General features: G+C 39.4%; 1 protein-coding gene across 1 annotated transcript in view; it reads right to left on the reverse strand.

Moving 5' to 3' along the window:
* Window positions 1–22,206, reverse strand: part of CPEB4 (cytoplasmic polyadenylation element binding protein 4) — a 67,180-nt gene that overhangs the window by 26,597 nt on the left and 18,377 nt on the right. The window contains 2 exon segments of the mRNA XM_079145940.1: window positions 983–1,033; window positions 19,600–19,681. Coding sequence (XP_079002066.1) covers window positions 983–1,033; window positions 19,600–19,681 — 133 coding nt within the window.

A 22,206-nucleotide genomic window follows, 5' to 3' on the forward strand; every position in this document is an offset into this window, starting at 1 on the left:
TGATATTATTTCCAGCACTATAGCAGTGAAGAGACCACAGTGTAAGATCACACTCTCATCAATCAAATCTCCTTCCAACAGTTCCTGGCTCAACAAGCCTACATCCCGCAGCACACTGACTTTACACACTAACCAAGAGGAGATGCGGTCACAAAACTAATTTTCAATTCTTCATTCACCACATACCATAGACAAGGTTTTTTTGTGTTTTTTGTCTGTTTGTTTTTGTTGTTGGTTTGTTTTGTGGTTATTGTTTGGGGAATAATGAGCTTTGGCTAAGGGGGAGACATTATCAACACATCAACAGTAAATGAGAAGAAAAGAAATAAGCAAGACCTCTGTATTCTACTCAGCTATGCTAAACCAGGACAGACACTCTGAAATTCTTTACTTCTGTAAGGAGATGCCTCCCTGTGGAGCTCGGCTCGCTTCTGCACATGCACTCATTAGCACAGGAGTAAAATTTAGAACAGGTAACGAGAGACTCTACGGAAGGTACCATAAAAGCCAACAAACTTCATTTTCCTCGACCTCCTTTGGCAGCAGTGAGTGACCTTGTCTTTCCCAATGTCAAGCACTGTGGTCTTGGGCTGCCTCTGTCTGGTTTTAGATCTCTGATTATCCTCTTTTTTCTGGCACAGTTTCCAGCAACACAGAAATGGCTTTTATGTTGACATTTCAAAGGTCATTCTACAGAAGCTAATGTTCAATAAAGTTGGCCTTTATCTATCATATGGGATTCTAATTTTATTGTCAGCAATTTCAAAATAGGGAATCAGCACTCAAATTTTCTTAAAAGTTCCTGTCACAATTTTAAGGGAAAGAATTATTCTTAAAATAGGTGATTAGCAGCAACTTGCAACTGTCATTACAGAACAAATTATTGTCATTTCTCTATTAGTTGAAGCAAAACTACTGTGTTTTCTCCCCTAGTACTGACTTGTTTTGTCAACTTCACTATGGTAAATCAATTATCACTTACCATTAATAAGCAGAGAGCTATCGGATCCTGGGTATGAATAGTTTAGACGACCTGAAGGTAAAAGAAGGCCGTTACTAAATTTATTTTTTTCATTGATGGTTTAAACTTATTCAATAACAGAGCTGAACTGATTGCTTTTAATAGGCAAAGTATTTAAAAATCTGCTTATAAGACCAAACTTTGTGGTGCTCAGGAACACAATGAATCAACATGTTCACCAAAATTCAAAAGGAGAAAGTTTGGAAGAGGTAAAATAAATATCCCTCATGTTTAACAACTAGGTCATTCTAATTTCCAAATCCCCACCCACAGTATTTTCTATATATCATTATGTTCTAACTCCAACTTATAAAAGCAATTTTCACATTTTTTTCATTTGTGCAGTTTTTTGTTACTTTTTACAAATATGTAATTAGTGATATTTTCCTATGTGGCTCATAACAAAAGTGCCAGCTTATGCCTACATGTACAGACATGCTTAAATTCAGACTTTGGACAATACATACTGAAGGTAAGAAGAATGTCTGATTTCACTTAGACATGGTAGGAAATAACAAAAGTCCCTAACATTATACCCAAGAACAGTAGGTGCTCACTAAATCCCGAGATTCCTCTGAATTTTGCAGTAGTTCAAAAACATTTAACTTAAAATGATCACCCAAGGTGCCCCTCAAAAAGGAATTTATGGACACTAAAACGGTGGATAAGCTGTCTTCAAAACTGGTAGCCATAATAAATGGGGGAGAGGCAATGGGCCTTTTCTGCCTTGAAGGAATGACGTGTCTGTTTTGGAAGAGCTTCTACATGTAAGTTGAGGAATCTAAACCACAACTTCTCATGCGCGCATACTTTGTACACTATAAGATATAAAATAAAATCAAGGCAACGTCTGAAGTTCCCATTGCCCCATGCCCATCCGCAACCACTCAGAAGAAGGGTGGCAAGCCCTCAACCAGCCTTGCTTGCTAAGGGATGGACAGGAAAACCTGGTGGGTCATTCTCTGCGGTGGCCCAGGACTCTGAATCAGGAGCAGTATGCAAATTAAAATCAACACAGAACTGCAAACACTCCTTTAGGGAGCAGCACTCTGAACTCTGACCTCCCAGAACTGTGACTCTCAAAGACTCTGGAAAAGCAGAGAAAGAGGTTCTCCCAAGCCCTGAGGACAAAGTGAAACTTTTCCTAGAGCAGATGTGCAGACCCGCCAATCCAACAGCCACATATTAACAGCTCTCCAGAAAGGAGCTTTAGACCTTCCCTGTTTTAATACCCTGCGTCTTTGAAACAGTCTCCACAGAAATGAACTCCCGCCATGAAAAGAGAAAACTATTCTTTACTGTCAGCAGTTTTAATCAATCCATATCCAAAGCCTAGAGTCTATCATGAAAAATCAGAACTTGGTAATTTTCCTACAGTTTAAAACCAAATAAAATGGTTTTCTTTCTTTCTTTCTTTCTTCCTTTCTTTCTTTCTTTCTTTCTTTCTTTCTTTTTTTTTTTTTTGTGGTACTGGGGATCGAACTCAGGGCCTTGTGCTTGCAAGGAAAGCACTCTACCAGCTGAGCTATCTCCCCAGCCCCCCAAATAAAATGGTTTTCTAAAGTTAAATGGTTAATTGTTCCACTTAAAATTTCAGCTTATTCCTGCTTGGGGAGTGAGAGTAGGTAGAGAGATAAGAGGGAAGAAGGTAAAAATTAATTTCTGTATTTCAATTTGTTCCTACTGAATTGGCTTCATTCATTAATGTTAATATACAGCCAAGTATCCAAACCTAGTGAACTCCATTTCAACTGTTTTAACTAGCCTGGATCTTGTTACTTGCCACAAATATATTTTTTTAAAGTATACACTTAAGATGCTAAGCACGGGAACGTGACTTCAACTGTAAAAAACTGAGGGGTCGGGGGAGGGGTCCAGTTTCTGAATCCTGTAACTCAAAGAAGCAGCCAACCTTCTGGAATGGAATGCACATGTGACTACAGTAGCTGCAGAACACTCCAGAGCTACCACACCACCTCGGGTACTAGGAACATGTTTAAAGGATGATGTAGTCAATACAGAAACAAAAATGTTTAACTATATTAATTGAAATCGAGGGTTAGAGGAAATGTTTCTTATACTAAGGAGATGTTCTAATTTTTTTAATGCTAACAGTACAATGGAAGTCATGGCAGTTCTATATGAACCAAAATGTCTCTAATTTGATACTAAGGAAGGAGAAAAACAACGAGAATCCAAAAGACAAATTACCAAACTGGCCGGTCCAGTTTGGTAATTTCTACCTCATCAGAAACTCATCTTTTGGGTATCTTTTACTTAGAAGATGCCCTTAACTCAGTTGAGAGTTTGCCTCCCTGCACAGTTCCTGAAGAGACAGACCCTCACTCCAAGGATAGGTGACCTTGGACACCTTTACTGTTCCTTAGCCTTTCTGAATACAGTAATTCTACCCCTCACCTAAGACCAAAGGAAAAAAAAAGCAAAAACCACCTGAAAAATCACTGACAGAACTCGTAACTGAATTCTGAAAGAGATACTCGTTTTTGATTTTTGACCGATCTTGTAATAGGATTCCTGTCAGTCTAGATTCAGCTTTGGTTTCCAAGTAGCAAACACGCTCAAGACATTTTCTTAAACAATCAGTTATTCTTTCTATTCAATTTGAAGGCTTAAGCAGTGACATTTAGAAGACTCTTTTGGTAACTTTCAAAATGCTTCCCCAACCTGTCTGCCCTACTCTTCTGTAAATTATTTCTACAACTAAAATATCTAGAGTCATTCAAAATTATGAATAATGCATATCCTTCCCTCCTGGGAATCTTCCCAAAGCTGCCGTGGTTAAGTGCCATGGGCATCAAGAATCTTCTGCGAGCCATTCACCACCTGCACACATGTTTCACTTCTGCTCTAACGTCCTCTCTGCTGTCCAGATGTGATCTGTACTGACATTACATAGCAGTCCTCGTTCCACGTTCCCAATGAAGGTGGCTGTGGGTGTGGGGCTATCTCGCAGCAGAACTAAAACGAAGGTACAGAGTCTTCCTATACACCCCTGCCTCCACACAGGCAGAGCCCCCAATTATCGACTCCCCACAGAGAGTGGCACATTTGTCACACAACATAAACCAACACTTGGTATTGCCGAGGTCACAGTTCACAAGAGGTGTGTTCTACAGGCGTGAGTAAATGTGCACGGCTGGCCACACGTCCAGCATTAGTGCATCATACAGAGCAGCTTCACTGCCCTACAAATTCTCTGGATGCCACCTAGTCATTCTTCCCTTGATCTTTTTGCTGAATCTACAGCTTTGCCTTTTCCAAAATGGCACAAAGTCTTTTCAGACTGGCTTCTTTCACTGAGCAGCAAGCATTTAAGTTTCCTCTATGTCTTTGGGGGGCTTGACAGCTCATTTCTTTGTAGTGCTGAATAACAAGTGTTCCACTGTCTGTACGGGCCACAGTTTATTCATTCATTCACCTACTGAAGGATCTCCCAGTTGCTTCCAAGTTCTGGCAATCATGAATAAAGCTGCCCTGAACATCCACGTGCAGCGTTCCAAGTCGACGTCAGTTTTCTGAAGAGATTTTTTTCAATTTTTTCTCCAGGTTCACCTCCTTCTAGGAGACCTTTCCCAAAAGGAAGCCTCTTCTGAAATTGACTCACCCAATTTTACTTCTAGCAACACAGCAACCGCCAAAGGACTTACCTAATCATTCCGGTTCCTGGCTGTCTCTCACCCCTTTTATATAATAACCAACAGCGCCCCCACCACCACCCCCCTTAGGAACTAGAGGTCTTCTGACTCAGTCATCCTGAGTCTTCTACTCAGGCACCAGGCAACTATTCATATTAGCTAATTCCACTGAACCCGAAACACCAGAATCTCACAAAGAAAATAAAAACAACTGAGATACCTGAATGTGAATATAACCCAGGGTCTGCGGTTTAGTTTGGTTGGTTTGTGATAACTCAGCTAGCAAAAACAGAACCCAAGTTTTAGTACACTTGTAATTTAATTTTGAAGGGAGACAGTATCAGAATTTGAGGAAGTGACTTTTATTTGGTGAGTAAAATTCAACCTTCAAAGGCTCTTGATATTGATTGTGTTATAAATATAAAAAATACTGTCCGATCAGCAGTCCTTCTCTTAAGGGCTATTATGACAAGAAAAGTAGTAGTTTCTAGAGGCCAGCTGTGGCACTTGGACCAGATGCCTTGCATACATCATGCAGAAGGCATAGGCTATATTTGGTGACATGACTCAACCCACGAGTTGATAGTGTGACTCTGGGGAACCACACCACCAAATTCTACAGCCTAGAAAAGATCCATACCAGGCTGGGGATATAGCTCAGTCGGTAAAGTGCTTGCCTCAAAAAGATCCATACGCCAACAAGACAATTCTATGCTAGGTGTCTGTGAGTTAGAGACCAGTATTTACTAAAGAGACTGACAGAGACAGGTGGGGTTAGGTGTGCTCACAAGAACAGTAAGTGCTATCATATTCTCTTAAGACTCCAAGCAACCTCATCAAAGAGATGAAAGAAGGAAAGACTAGAAGCAATTACTTGATCATGCGAGCAATGTATGGATGGATTACTTTCTAATTAAATTAAGTACATTTCCTAAAAAGTAACACATATTATTGCTACTGAAGATTCAGGAGGAAAAGATACAATAAATACTTCCATTTCAAACAAGCTGAAAAATACCAAGGGTTCCTCGGTGCTACTAAGTTTCATGCTATGACCTTCTCTTTGCCAGAGGCATGCCAGCATTGTTGGTGGCATGACACCGACTAAAGAATGATAATAAGGAATAACACTGGAAGGCTGTTCAAAACATACCACGTATTCTAATAGAGTGACAAGGGGCATGGAATTCTAAGTTTTTTTTTTTTTTTTTTTTTTGATTGGCTCAAGCTATAAAAATTTAGTCCAAAGAAAAAGGAGAGGAGGAGTTTTCAGTGAACACCATTACAAATTTCTAACCACACACGTATACATCCACACACAAACATCTGTAGCTCTTGTTTAACTAGAAGTACTCCTCCTGCCTCTGCTCCTGATAGTTTTATTTAGTTCACATCAAAGTAAATCAAAGTTATGCTGCACAAATGTTTGTTTTGTTTTGTTTTGTTTGGGGGGCGGCTACTGGGATTGAACCCAGAGGCACTACACCAGCCCATTTTCTTTTTTCTCATATTTTTAGTTGCAGATAGACATGATATCTTTATTATATTCATTTATGTTTATGTGGTGCTGAGAATGGAACCCAGGGCCTCATGCATGCTAGCCAAGCTCTACCACTGAGCCACACCCCAGTCCCTTATTTTTTATTTTGAGTCAGGGTGTCACTAAGTTGCTTAGGGCCTCGCCAATTTGCTGAGGCTGACCTCAAATTTGGCAATCCTCCTGCCTCAAGCTCCCGAATAGCTGGGATTACAGGTATGCACCATAACACCCAGACATAGGTTTTTTAAAGGACACTCCACCCACCTCTTCCACATCTGCTGTTTTTATTCACACTGCCTGAGACTCGCAGCAAGATGGCGCTGTGGGGATCTGGACAATGCACAGCAAGGTTTGAGGTAATAAGTTCACAGGATGCAAATACCAGCTTTACACAAATGCAGAACCAACATTAATATGAAAAAAAACTTATTCGATATGTTCTATAACTTTATGCTACGAAGATAATTTTTAGCAATTTACTCTATCAATGTAAAAATAATTTCCCAAATCAAAATCGTAAGCTTACTGTATCCCCTGATCTACCTGTGCTACAACCAACTTCCCATAAAGACATTTCTATGCAAAATTACAAAGGAAGAATTGGTTGGGACTGACACCAACTGGACAGTCTTGTTCCTTCCCAGAGTCATTTAAAATTCATTAAACGCACACACACAGAGTTTGGGCTAAACAAAAGCCCTCTCTGAGATGAATCTGGCTTTCAGTTTCAAAGCCAGGGCTTATAAAAATCCTCGAATCCACGCCCTTTCCTGTCTCTGCACACTGCATTTCCCTTCTCACATCAGGCACTCCAACCATTCAGACTCCTGGTTCGCGACTTCTACTTCTGGCTTACTTCCTCTCTCCAGGGCCCTCCTCTGCCTGCCTCCAATGTCTTACCACCCAAGCCTCCACCCCTCTTCGGTTCACATCCTTTGCGAAGTCTTCCCTGCCCCAAGCTGCCCATGCTCTGGCTCAGATAACCCCAAGTGTACAGTGTCCTTGACACTTCCTGCACTGAACCTTATTTACCCACTCTAAGCTCCCTCTTGCTCTAGGGCAACAAAATCTTTGAGGATGGATTTTAGGTCTTGCATCCTGAGCCTGGAACAGAGAAAAGTGCTCAATAAACAGTTGTCAAGTGAATTAAAGAATATATGAGTGAATGAAACAAAGTCAGCAACTGGTGGTCTCTCTGCCTTGAAAGACACAGTGGAAAGGGTAGAATCAAATCCATCTCATCTTGCGACCTATGTCAAATACTTAGCTTTACTGAATCTCAGGAAAACAGAGATCCACATTTCTGTTTACTTCACAAAGCTGTTGTGAGACAATACTGAGATAATTTTTTGCAGAACAGCAAGAAAAGTCTACAGGATGTAGTAGGTGCCTAATGAATATTAATTCCTTTCCACTCCCTAGCCAGAGAAAGCCAATAATTTTCCATTTGAGAGAGAGAAGGGAGAGGGAGGGTTCCTCTTGGCTAGTCAGTCCCATACTGGAACCTCAGTGAAGGGAGGGACAATCTGGGGGATTTTTCAGTTCCAGAGAAATGAAGTTTGCTAGTGTCCTTGGTTACAAACAGGGATACAATTCTTCTCTGGGAAATAAAAAAGGAAGAAAAACCTAACTCCTTTCTTTTATTAGAGCCAAACTAGCAAGTAGACAAAAGAATTTTTAGGAAAGGAGAACTTTGAAAATTCAACTTAATTTTTTTCCTATTAATTTTAAACTAAGGAGGATCTCCTTTTTGTGCTAAAAACTAAAATTTAATCTTTAAATTGTGATAGAGCAGTGAAAAACAGACTGTAATAGTGGCAAAACATTGACCTACAATTAAGTCAACGGAATAAATTTCTGTAGATTAAGAAAGGTTTCGTGTAAAGAAAAGATTGACGACGACTCATGACAGGTGCAAAGTTGTAAGATCTAAAAGCATCTAAGAATTCCAGGCAAAGGGAATGTCTAGAGAAGCCAGCAAGGAACTGACCCAATTAAGGAATTCAAAAGATTTCCTACTGCCAGAAAAGCCAACAGCAGAGAAGCAAGCAGGAGGCTATTTTTATCCTCGCCAGAAGCCTTCTGACTCGGCTGCCACATTTAGAGGACAGAGCTACAAGATAACTTGCCTTAAGAGGATGTTATGATACCAATGATTAATGGCAATCTTTAAAGCTCTACAAAACCAGGCATGGTTTTGGTCCAAACTAAACCAGCCAAAGTCAACTTTAAGGAAAGAAAAAAAAAAAAAAAAAAAAAAAATGGATAACAGTGAAAAGAAAAGTAGAAAAAACCAACCTATAGATAGTATAAAATCTGTAAGTAATTCGGGGGGGGGGGGAGGTCAAGACAATAAACTAAAATTCTTCTAAGTTAATTTGCAAAAAGATTGATTAAAAGACACATGTGTTTTGAGAAGCACAATTTAAAAGAGCCACTGAATAAAGAATTGTAGAACTGCCTCCAGAGTAAAAAAGATTTTTCAAAAATGGTTCTCCATACTGACATGAACATAAAAAAAGACAAACTTATGATATCCCCTGGGACCCCTTGCTAGGTGGCTATGATTGAGACCTTTGACCTTTGGAGGTAAGAGAGAACAGACTACAAGAAATCTAACTGGATGCTTCTCTGATTGACCACAAAAACTAAAAAGAGTGCTTATCTTATTCATAATCATTATTTTATAAAACAGACTACTACCCCTGCATTGACAAACAGCTGCCCTTAAAACTGGTAGTGAAATCCAAATCCCCAAAAATAATGAACCAAGTCATTAGCTGGCTCTACATACAGACCTATCACTTATTTCATATAAGGTCTAACAGCTTTGAAACTTAATGAAGACTCTACTTGAATTTCATACCTAATCCAAGAATTCTAGTTTTTGCTCTTTCTCAGAAGGCCCAGTCCCTATTTTCTCTTATACACACTCACGGGTCTGAGTCTTACTTCATTAGCCTTCAAAATTAAATAACAAACAAGTTATTCAAATATTTTTGCTAAATATTTGGAATATAAGCTGCATGAGACCTGGAATCTGTTTTTAGTGCCTGCTTGACGTCAAGAGTCTAACATACTGCCTAGAGCCCAGCAGATGCTTGATGTATATTTGTTGTATGAATGGCCTCAGCCAGCCTTGGACTTCACAGATATTCTCAAAGTGGAGTGGGGGATGTGGGGGTGGGGAGGGAGAGCAGTGTATCTGAATCACTCGGGGAGAACACGTGCTTAAGTCCCGTGACAGACCCAGTGAATCAGAATCAGGGCAGAGAATAACCAGCTTGGAAAAGTCCCCTCAGTGATTCTATCGTGACCTCCTCTCTTCAATATATGAAGCCCTCAAGTCTGATATCCAAGTCTTTTACAGAAGATCGTTATGAAAAAATACATATTTCAAAATTCAGTCCCTAGACTCCTAAATTAAAATTAGGAAATGTTAACATCTTCTGTGTCAAAGCATACAGCCAAAAGTGTTTACATTTTCTAATCTGTTTCCCTTTTAAAGGTTAATCAATGCCTGAGCCACTGAACCAGGGGCAAGAGGCCCTGTGTGCCTATCCCAACCTCTAGGTACCTAGAAAGGGGAGGGACTTTATAGAAGCTCTTGCATCTCTCTAAGCTTTGATGGTTTTCAACTATAAAATAGAGATCATAAAATTTAAATAAAAAGTTACTGTACAGATTCAGGTTTGGGATCATTCTCAGAAGGGACACTCAGTAAAAAAGTCAGCAAAATGTTACCTAAAGTGCCCTGAAACTTGGGACCGACTGTTAGCACCATTGTTCACACAGGATGTCAAGGTCTGCCTCAGAATGGAAAATGCATCAAGTATCCTCACCTACCTGGCACACAGAGTATGCTCAAATGTTTGTGGAGCTGGATTATAAGCAGAGGCTATAAGGTAAGATATTTCCAAGTCAAATGGTTTAAAGAGGTTTTAGTGGCCCCTGTCTCCCTTCCGAGAAGCAGCCCTATTATACAATGCCAGGATGTCCCCATATGCATAGCCCTGCCCTGAAGGGCAAAACGATGGCTCAGATGTCAGAGGGTGCGCTGACCTGTTCTCTGGTGAAGATGACCACGTAGGGTGGTGAGTGTCCGCCTCAGCCTTTCCTCGATTCATCCCTTCTCTACGCTGTGTTCTTTTGCTGGGGAGCATGCTAACGGCGGAGTATGAAGTGCAACGAGTGGAGAAGGCCTCTGCAACAGTATTTAGTAGCCTTTATAACTATTAAGACCTACCTTGAACAAGATTATTTCCCAGAGGCTCCCTCCATGACAACGATCGAAGACCCTTCTATACTCATCCCCCGCCCAGTGAATAAACACACATAAAACAACTAAAACTTCAACTAAATAACCTTAGGAACAATCTGAGATCTGTGACACATTTAAATGTGTTTTGACTGCATTACATCAGCATCCTTGTGCTCCTAGAAGATAATCACACAGACTAAAGTGATACATCAATTACCTAACTGGAATGCTTGATCACTAATGGGTCCACAGTCTCCATGAAATGATTTCCATGGCTGAAGAGACTCGTGGTCCACAAATGGAGAACAGAAACATTTCTAGAGGTCAAGTATAAAAAACTTTTTCCTAAACAATTTTTAGGCCTATCTCAAAGAAAAGATGTAGTCTAGAAGCAAAGCCTTCATTCAACTGATTCGTTTGACTGGTTTCTGCTTATTCCCCTTATACAAGCTTTTCAATATGAAATACTGCCATGCTCAGACTTACATGATATCTACATGCTACTCTGTCATTTAATTGTAAAAACTTTGAAGTTTGTAATGTAAGACTATATAGAACTGCCTATGGTAATTTAAAGATCATTGAGATCAACCCCTCTGTTTACAGGTAAAAAAAAGAGAAATGACCAACCTCAGGCCACACAGCTGGTGACAGATAGCCAGGTTTGAGCACAATCCTGAATTTTTCTTTTTATTTCTTAATACTTTGAGAAGTGTATTACATGTTAACAATTCCTGATCATTACAATAAAGAGATCAAGTAGCTGATTTCAATATCTCTATTTAGGCAACCATGGTAGATATTTATTATTTGGGATATTATGGCCAGTAGAAGTTAGATTTAAGTTCTTTATACTTCAATTAATCAAGGCTGGTCTTCAAACTAAGACTTGTGCTGTATTGTTGGTTTCCCAAGCACTAAAAAGGGCCCTCTAATTGGCTAACTCCTCCTTCTCTTTCCCAATGTATAGCATCTGGCATCTGCCCAACTAGATTCCAAAGAGATTATGGAACTGCTTTTCCTTCAGAGTCCCACTAATGTTCTTAATTGACTGGTTACCAGGTAATACCAGGGATAAAACAAAGCCTTGCTTTTAGATCTGAGTGCACTGGTGTGGGAATGAATTCAGAACCAGCCAATTAGACAAAACAATGAAGCCCAGAGACAGCAGATGCTGGCCACTGCAACAGCTTTTTCAAAGAGTAGTAACTAGTTTAAAATTAGTTAAAAAGTCTGATTTACACAAACTGTACTGCTAAGCAGCAACAAATTCAATGTGGTTTATTCTGGGGTTTTGGCTTGTTTCTTTCTTTCTTTCTTCATAGTGTTTTAAACTGTTATAGTGAGGACAGAGGCAACATGAGGGGAAAAAAAGAAATTCACAAGTCAGGCACATATAGCTGATGAATTAATCAACTGCATATAGCATTCAGGTAAAAATTCCATGCATATCATCAGGAAGCAATAATTTTTATGGCACAAATGTGAACTCTTCCTTTCTTCCTGTTGCTAAACTGCATGTGATGAGAATCTTAGATATTTTTATGACAGTTTCCCCTCCCCCAAAGTCACCCGATGACACGGTCCAGGATTACATAACAGGATCAAGGAAGGCCTCAAGACCTTCACCGATGACAAAGGGTTTATTAAGCAGATATAAGTATATGGGGCTGTTTCAGTAGCTACCACAAGAGAAAAAGCAAGAATCACCTCTTCACATAGTTTTATAGAAATTTAATAGAAAGACATTAGAAAGAAAAATAAGTGGCACTATCAAAAGGTACACTGCACACAAAATTCATCAGGTGTGTAGCACAAGCAACAGGGAATCTCTAGAAATGTGAACCCTTTCTCTTTTAGATAATGGGAGGTCACTGATACTTATCAGTGACAAACTGCTGAAAGTCTGAAAGCCTTAGTACTTAAATTTTATTCAGATTTCATTTCTAAATGGAGAATATTACTATTTTTGTCTATCTGGTAAAGTCCACCTATACATATATAATACTTAATGCAACAATGTAAAGACATTAAAGGAATGTATCTATTAATTTGCTACTTGATTATTGCTTGCTTTCTGATTTATTATCTCTAAAGTGTTTAATTACCACATCTACTTTATTACTTTACCAGTCCCTGCCCTGCATGTGTATCAACAAAATTCAATCATAACACACTCTAAGCTCCTCTCCACCTCCCCTCCTCACCCAGGTAAGAATCAAAGTAGCCTCACCAACTCAAAGCAGAATTCCTGTGCTAATATTCAAGATGAAAGTAAAGGACTGCCTAAGCAATTGTGGATTCACATCATGAATATGACAATTGCTTGTACGATTTTCAGAACAAACAAAAACAAGTGTCAAATATCCAAATCACAAATGTGCGGAGGGCAGATGGCAGAAGATCAGCACTTTTGACTTTCAGGGCATGTTACATAAGGACTAGGGCCCATGAGGATCTGGCCAGTGCATAAGACGTGCTCTGTACGGACTGAGCTGGTTTCAGTTCAGAGGCACAGCGAGGGTGATCCCAGTCCAATTCTATGAGCCAATCAACGTTCACACATCACATTTTTTTCTCTCCCAGGCATTCCCCTTTCCCTCCTCCCCTTTAAAAAAAAAAAAAAAGACAAAAACAAAGGCAAACCCAAATCTGCAAAGGTACAGCACACTGTTCAAAGTCCACACCTCCATAAACTCTGCCCACACTGGGCCCTAAGAAATCCAATAAATCCTGATCAAAAGTCAACAGGAAAGCAGGCAGCTGTTCAAGTTAAGAACAGGCCTTGCACTGGCAGCGACACAGAGCAAACCATGCCACACAACTGTGCCCTCTTCTTCCTCGCGACCAAAGTTACCTCAACACAGAAGCCCGGTCCCATCCTACTGCACAAGTAAAGGCAAAGGAGACTACATGGGATGTTCCACTACCCTGGTCAGGAGAGGGAGGTTCAGAAGGAGAGGAAATGCACTTCATGTCTAATAGCCACACACCACGTTAGCTGCAGCCCAGTTTAAATTGTACACTTGGCTATGTATCTCTCCCCATTACCCAGGAGGCTTCCTGAAGGAAGGAAGTTTTCTACTCTCTGGAGACTCAGCCACTCCCCTACTCTGCTGCTTTGAATTATTTGGTATCACCCAAACAGAACAAGAAAGAACCAGCAATTCAGGAAGGCTCTGGTCAGGCAGGCAGGGCAGCTGGAGGGCTGAGCCTGGATCCTGACATTCTTAATACATAGGGATCCCTGGATTTGCCAGAAGACATTTGATACCATACAATAGCAATTTATTTGGAGAGGAGAAATTTGATTATGAATCCAAGGAAAATTAGCTAGTTTGCACCGTCCATTTCTTCTGTATGGTATTTTGCATCATGCCTCACTAGATGTCTCTTAAAGGAAAATGGTCATCTAACCCTGTAAAAAGGTTGGGGGTGGCTAGGGTACAGAGTTATCTGTTCTCAAATTGCCACAGGAAAAATTGACTTAGATAGAGAAAGGTTAAACACTGTAAGAATGATACTGATCCCCCTACACCATTCCTACTTGAAATAAATCCTTCTAATCCTAAAGCAACTCCTATTTAAGTAGGAGTTCCTCCAATCTTTAAAATTTTTATTTATGTCCAGATTATTTCACGTTTGTAACACATGATTTAAATAAATGAAAAATTTAATACTATCTCGGTAACTCAGTAAGTTTCTAGAGCTCTCAGTCTACATAAAGTTCATATCCATATAAAATCTGTTCTAAAACATCTGTTTATCAGAATATAATGTCTGTTCTCCAATACAGAGAACTAAGTAGTGGCAATCTGGAATAAAGGAATATTAAGAGAATTGAGTATCCAAAAAAAGTTAAGGTTTCTTAGCTATAATTTATCTTTTAAACAGTAGCACTAAATTCATTCTCCCCCCACAATAAAGATATAGAATTTAAATAATTATCCCAACACTTTTATAGTGACACAAAAAATCTTATATGAAATTAACGAAATAAGCTTTTACACTAAACTTGCAACTGAGTTTCATGATTTTCTTCTAGAAGAATATTATAAATTCTTTTGCTTAGCAACAAAGAAAAGAGGCACAGATGGAATCATCACTTGCCCACTCATTTAAGCATTTGTTGCAAACAAATTTTATAGCAATGAAAAGTAGAGGGAGAAGGCCCCTAAACATAATGTGCAAAGAAAGAAAACCATCAAGATTGTATTAAAATGAAGGACACGACACCTTCGGCAGTCAGGAATTAAATGCGAAGCGTTTTTGGAGTAGATCGACAACTCTTAAAATAAAATTTTATTAAATGAATGCATGAAGCAAGTGAGGCAGTGACGGGTTTGACTGTGTAACAAGCAGCCACTACTTACTCCACATCCGCCATCGGTTTCCTGAGCACATGGGCATCTATAAAAGACCTGCTGTGCCGAATGCGATCCTTATTGCTTGCATTCAAACTAAATACCTGAAATGCCTGAAACTTCCAGGAGTTATGGTGGGTATGCAGAGTCTCCCTCTTCTAAAAATTGAAAGCAAGATACATTCTCAAACACATGATGAGAAAAGACTCCATTTTTACCATATTCAAAGGAAAATTAGGATTATATCCTGACTCATAATTCAGTTATTATCTGAAGAACAAACATAATGTTTTGACAACTGCCTTTGTTCTCCAGTGAATGAAGCAAACTGGATGTTGAATTGTTTTCATATATCAAATTCTAAACACTCAGCTACTCCTATGAAATTGTGAATTGTACATTCTGTTGACATCTGATAATTTTCAAGTACTATTTTTTGTCTCTTTCTCCAGTGCCTCCATTCCATATCTACTGCTTCTTGGTTTATTCCTATGTTCCTTTATTCCCTTCCCATGTGGGGGTGGGGATCTGTCTTACAGGACACGCTGAATAAAACACTGCTTTACGAATCTTTATGTCACTGTATCCAACCTATGTTTCAGAAGGCTGAAAACAGATGTACTCACATGTGGTTTTAATCTATTTCATGCTGCTCTATTTCTAAATAATAAGTACCAATTTCACAGGCGAAGAAAAAAACCACAAATACAGTAGGATAAAATAAGCCCAAAATAAGCATCTGGGCATCTATGATAGTAAAATATTTTTCTGTCCAGGGAAAGAAAATTCTTGATAAGCTCAATAATACTGCAGCAATGCGCAAGCTGCCGTGCGGGTGATCAAAATTCAGAATCAGTCTGTAGCTCAGGCTCCTGGCTTATGAGACTGCGTGTGCAGCAAGAAAACGACATTGGTCTCTGGGGACAAGCTTCTGTGAACTGTCACTGGCGCTGGTTATGGAGCAGGCAAGGCACAATTTCCAGGATAAAAATAACACAGAGACCTGCCAGCTGACCATAGAAAGAACACAGCGATAAGGTAGAGGGCGGACCCTGTCCCTCCCCAAGGAGCTAAGTCCCTGTATGTGGAGAAAATGATAGTAGCTTTAAAATTCTTAGAAAAATAGTTGTAGAATAAGTTATTTTTTTAAAAAGAAACTGACATAAATTATGAAATGAGGACAAAGTCCTCCTGAACATTTGTTGGGAAAAAAAAAGATAAAAGGTTTCTAAGGAAGCCAGCTGGAATCAACACAGTCATAAACAAAATCAAAAACTATACTTGAAGTTCTCTAGGCACATCAAGCATCTTGTTTGTTAATGGCAAAAATAAAAAATTTAAACACCACAAAATCAAGAGAGATGATTTTTTTCCCAGAGGGGAAACATAAATTCAATTTTTTGACTTTTTGTTCATGTAATTAATTAAGCTACATCAACGGATTCAACGTTTAGTTTTGTATCAGTTTTAGGTTTTATTATTTAAATACAACCACAAACCACATATCTATGAGCACTGTCAATGAAAGATAAAAATAAATGAGGTTATTTCATAATGTTTTGTGAAATTAACATAAAATGAATTCAAATATAAAATCTGCCTTCATGTTTTAAAAAATTTTCCAATTAATCCTTTTAATTCAATTTTTACATTTTTTTTTCCTCAAGAGATATTGCTCTGTACTAGTCTCATAGAATTAACACCAATTTCTATTTCTGTTCCTAGGAAGCAGAGCACTGGGAGAGGTATTCTATTTATTTACTTTCAAAATGGATTGGCAAATTTTAGATACCTATTCTAAAACAACCCTGTAACTTAGTTAAGCTATTCAAATTTTGTTATTACCTTTAAACCAACTCTCACAAGAGAATCACTATTAAAATCATGGTATTCCTTAAACTATCTAACCTGGAACAGAGTATGATAAGAAATAAACTATTCCCATAAGCAAAACTACATTTGGGTAATAACAGACTACAATGATATCAAGTTTATGATCTTGGTTTTAAAAAAAAGTCAAGCATAATTATAAACTGGCATTGTAGGCCCTGCCCTTATCTATGAATTCTTTATTGCTCTTTGAAGGAAAAAACACACATTTCATTTAATACCTAAAGTTACATTGAAGCAGGCTTTCTCATTTGAGGAACATGAAAAAGGCCTTAATAGATATTTAGTAACGTACCATATCATCCCTTGAGTGTCTTCTGAACTAGGCACATGCTGGATTTTACAGATACATCGTATCATTTAAACCTCATGAACACCACAGAATGTAATGGCAGAGTGGTGATTTAAATCTAGACCTGACGCCAAAACCCATGATTTTCCCACCCTGTCATGCTGCTTCTTATAAATTACAATTTCACAAAATCCTAAGGTTCCCAGACTAGATCAATCACACATAATTTTTTCTGTCATTTAACTTTTGATTATCCCTACAGAATCAGCTAAAGAGAATATAGGTAAAATTGAGGAGAATATGTTTAAAAAAGGAATGCAGAATAAAAATGAACTTTATATAATAATCCACTTAGCAAACTAGAAGATGGACATAAACATGAGATATCCTGGCTAAAATGGATAAACCAAGGAAATCCTGCAGTTAATCCTAAAATAATGTGTGCAAATTCTTCATATCTATTTCAATACCAGTTAGAGGTTTGCTTCTTAGAAAATGCACATAATAAATTATATCTACTGCTGTTTGTAACCTGTGTTTTCTCTGATAAAAACCATAGGCACTTACCATGAAAAATGATTTGACTACCTATCATTCCTGGTACCCAGTATGTAGGAGGCTCTCAAAAAAAATGGCTGAAAAAATTAAATACATTAGGAATAAAAGAGCCTAGCGCAGCAGTGCTTGCCTGTAATCCCAGCAACTCAAAGGCTGAGGTAGGAGGATCGTAAGTGCAAGGCCAGCCTTAGCAACTTAGAGAGACCCTGTCTCAAAATAAAAAAAAAATAAAAATAAAAAAGGCTAGGAATGTAGGTTCAATCCCCAGTACCAAATAAATAAATGAACGTCCTTCAGTTATTTTTTTTTTTACTTAACTTTTAATTCTGAAGTAATTATAAATTCTCACCAAGTTGCAAAAAGTACTAGAGAGATTCTCACGCACCTTTATCTGTGCGTTGCCAAATGGTAACACTCACATCACTAAAGCCCAGACAGTGACATGTACAACCCTCAGACCTTACTCAGGTTTTTCCTGGAGCTACTTTCTAAGTGCACAGTTTTTCTGGTGCTAGAAATGGCCTTAGACACTCTTCACTTTTCAGGATGAGAGAACCAAGAGTGGAGAGAATGAAGGACACCCAAAGTCAGAGTGGGGGAAGGAGCAAGAGCAAAACCCAGGCTGAGGGCACCTTTCTGGAGAGACAGACATGCATCTAGACTGGAATTACCTGCCAGAATCTCATGAGGAATTCAGCAAGGGCCTTCAAATTGTTCTCAAAAGGCCTTCGAAACAGTGCTATTTCAAAGTTAACTCATGAGATGGATGCATATTCTTATACACATTATTTTTCATGTCTAGAATCCCCAAAGTATTCCTTTTATTTTTTAATATGATAAACCAAACTCAAAGGAAAACTAACTGGCTGGTTACCATTTGCCACCTTTGCCCTCAGTGCAAAGCTCTATGTCTGGCACAAAGCAGGTTCATTCGAATGAACGAACGAAGGAACTAACAAATATGTGGGGTGACCAATGGACTAAATACTCCAAATTTCTTTGTGGGGGGTAATCTGTAGCTGAGTGCAGTGGTGCACGCCTGTAATCCCAGTTACATGGGGAGGTTGAGACAGGAGAATTTCAAGTTCAAGGTCAGCCTGGGCAACCTAGCCAGACACTGTCTCAAAATAAAATAGTAAAAGGGCTAGAGGGATGTAGCTCTACAAAACAAATTCAAAATAATCTTTGTTTTCAATTTTTAGTAAACTGAGATGTTTGTGAAAAACATTTTATTCTATTTTGTGGAGTAGTTTTCACAGAATCAGAGGAAGGGCCCTTACAGAACATCTAGTCTGGTAATTCTCAACGAAGGTACATGCTACACCTGACATTAAAAAGAATCTGTCAGGTCCCATCCCACATATGGGTGGGGCTGGCATCTGAATTTTATTGCTGAAGCTCCCAGGTGATTGTAAGTCCTATATCATAAAGATGAAGAAATAGGACTGGTCAAACTAAATGCTTTTTCAAGATACCACAATTAGTCAGTACCAAAATTGAGACCAAAAGCCAAATAGGAATAGTACTACTTTTTTAACATAATATATAAAAATTTTTCTTAAATTACAAAACTTATTTTAATTGTGAAAACAGTTGGCCATCTTAAAAAATGTGCAACTAGGGGAAAAAAAAAAAAAAAAGTCTATGTCTATCAAGACTTGACTCTTCTTGGTTTAGTCACTGGCCTAAGTGGGTAGACACACATTTAGGGCACTAAGAAGTTTTTTTGCCTGATACATAAAAAATAATTAAGAGTACAATTCATGTCTTTGAGTTAACTGCCCACTTCTACCAATTAGTCCTCTTGCTGGAGTTAGTTTGGTATCTTGATGGGTCTACTGTAGATGCCCATCAAATATTATTTGATTTTTTAACAAAAAGTTCATGTGTAAAATCGATAGCACTAACTTGATACAAAATAGAATTCCAAAATATTGGCTATATTGCTCATTGAGTTAAATACATAATATATGTTCTGACAATTTACTAAAACAGAACAGTACATTTCTCAACTTACCTTTAATGGAATCATTTTCTGCTCTCATTATGTCGATGAGTGAGCTCTCCAGGGAGTGCATATCAAATGTCCTGGGGCGGTCCTATAAACCAAACAACCACAAACCACTTTTTAAAACAGCATTTACATGTAAAATAGGAAAACAAATTGCAGTTCCTGAGCCAGAACTCAAAAAATAGCAAAGGTACCCGTGCTCTGTATCAGGTACATTATTACTAAATGTTATTATTTATACTTTCAAAACATCAAAAACCACAAAAGTATATAGAGCTCAGTAGAGAGTAATTTTGTTTTTAACAATTTACTTCAACAAAGCATCACTTTTATTAATAAAGCATAAACCATTAAAACTAATCTCCATAGTAGTTAAGAACATTAAATTAAATATAAATAAATCTATCTTTTCCACCACTTGAGACTGTAATAGTGTGGCAAAGCTTTCTAAGTTTGTTTCAAGACTGACTTCTAAACTGGCATCTCTGTGTGTTTTCAGGATAATATTTTCTTATAAGTCAAGGTTTGCTCATAGTCATCAAATGTTTGTTAGATAGCTAAATAGTAAAGTATTCCAAAGCAATATCACTGGTTAATCATGAAAAGACAAATTATGCTCTCAATGAAAGAAAATAAAAATGATTGGTTTATCTATCTCTGTATTACCAAGACTGTCCTTGAATTCTAATCATTTACCTTCTCTAAAGAATTTTTAAAACTAACAACTCATTCAGAATACAGACAATACCCCCCATACACACACATGTAAAATATGTAAAAAAAAAAAAAAGTTGGTATAATCTCCCCTTCCCCAATATAAAACTCAATCTGGAATGATGGGACACAGGGATAGCTTTTCTTACTGCCACAAGCTTCCACCAAGGAGACAATGAAGAGTTACTGAAGCAGGTTCTATCCCTTCCTACCCGCCAGGCACAAAGTAGGAGGTCCCAAACAACCCAGACCTTTCCCTGATAAAAGGATAAAAGACACAGATCAGACCAAAGACTATCTCAATCTTATTTACCATCTCAGCTTGGAAGAAAGGGCGTAGGGTGTGCTGTTCCTCTAAAACCCTGGCTTAACCCAGTACATTTTAAGAATGGGTGGGGACTCCTAAAACATATAACATCCCGCTGCTCTGGCATTCCTCAGGGCGAAGACTACCACAGATAACTAAAATTAAAGTCCAGCTAGTAAGTTAAATGCAGGAGATGAAAACATTTCCATATTACTCTGCGAGAAAGCAATACATGCTTCTGATCCACCCCTACACACACAGAGTCAACGGGCTTCCAAAGAAGTCAGCCCAGCAGGTTCCATGACTCTCTCCAGTTCTGCTTTCTCTTACATTACTTTTTACTTACCTTATTTTTTTACTGTTGGTGCCAGGGAGCGAACCCGGGGACTTGGGTGTGCTAAGCACACTCTACCCTCAGCTACAGTACCAACATTCCTTTCTTTTGTACTGGAGACTGAACCCAGGGGTACTTTACCACTGAGCTACCTCACCAGCCCTTTTTACTTTTTGAGACCAGGTCTCCCTAAATTGCTGAGGCTGGTCTTCGACTTGCAATCCTCCTGCCACAGCCCACCAAGTCACTGGAATTACAGGTATGTGCCACCATGCCTGGCCCCTTACTTTTTAACTCAAAACTTTAGCTTCCTAAAAAAATTCACCTCCTAATTTTATTGTTTGTTTGCTTAAATTTCTGGGCCCTCCCTTTTCTGTTTTCCTAGCTAACTTCTAGAACATCTGACTGACAGACACTGTCCTTCACAGGAGAGCGCTTTCGATGGAGCTGCCTTCTCCCTTGTGCCTCTCCAACACCACAGCCTGCACGCTTGCCTGAACCAGGGCCCCTCCTCACCTGCCCCACCATGCGGACCCTCAGCAGCGTTCAGCGGATGAGCCGCTCTGTGATCCGAACTGTGCGTCCCTGGGATGCTCGGCGTCTGACCGCAGTTCTATTCAGACCCGAGCAACATCAGAAAGGATGGTGTGCGTTGTGCACGGCGGCTGGGCAGCGCCCGGGAGAGGCCGGGTCTTAACGCGCTGTTCTGTCTGAGTGGCGTGCCGCACCCCAAAACCTCCTTCCCACCTTTCCTCATCTACTTCTCCTCAGCAAGGTCCACAGAGAGCGGGAGGACATGGCAGGACCCGAACCCCTGAAGGTCGCTCTTCGTAAGAGTGTTCACCCGACTCGTGGAGCACTGAATTGTCAACACCTGGGCAGGGAATCCAAGCCACACCAGCTCGGCCGGCCGCGGCTGGGCTGGCCCTCCTCTCGGAGTCCACAACCAGATCACTGGGCCGCCCACAGAACCCCTCTCCCACACACACCCACCCTGAAGGCCACACTTCGGGGTCACAGTTCAGTTGACTGTGTCCTCTGACGGTGAGGTTCCCAAGGGCAGGAACTGCATCCTACATCGAATGTTCCCAGGGAGGCCACCTCAAATGGGCGCCCATGTGCCAATATAGTCACCCCCTGAGCCTGCAGGACTGGCAGAGGGTGTGCGGTGAGGTGTCCCTGGAAGACCACCTCATCTACGTGTGCCATGGTACAAAACAGGTAGGGACGCGCTGTCCCACATTTCTGTCCCGCCGTG

Source organism: Sciurus vulgaris (genome assembly GCF_902686455.1).
Source record: "Sciurus vulgaris genome assembly, chromosome: 6".
NCBI lineage: Eukaryota > Metazoa > Chordata > Mammalia > Rodentia > Sciuridae > Sciurus > Sciurus vulgaris.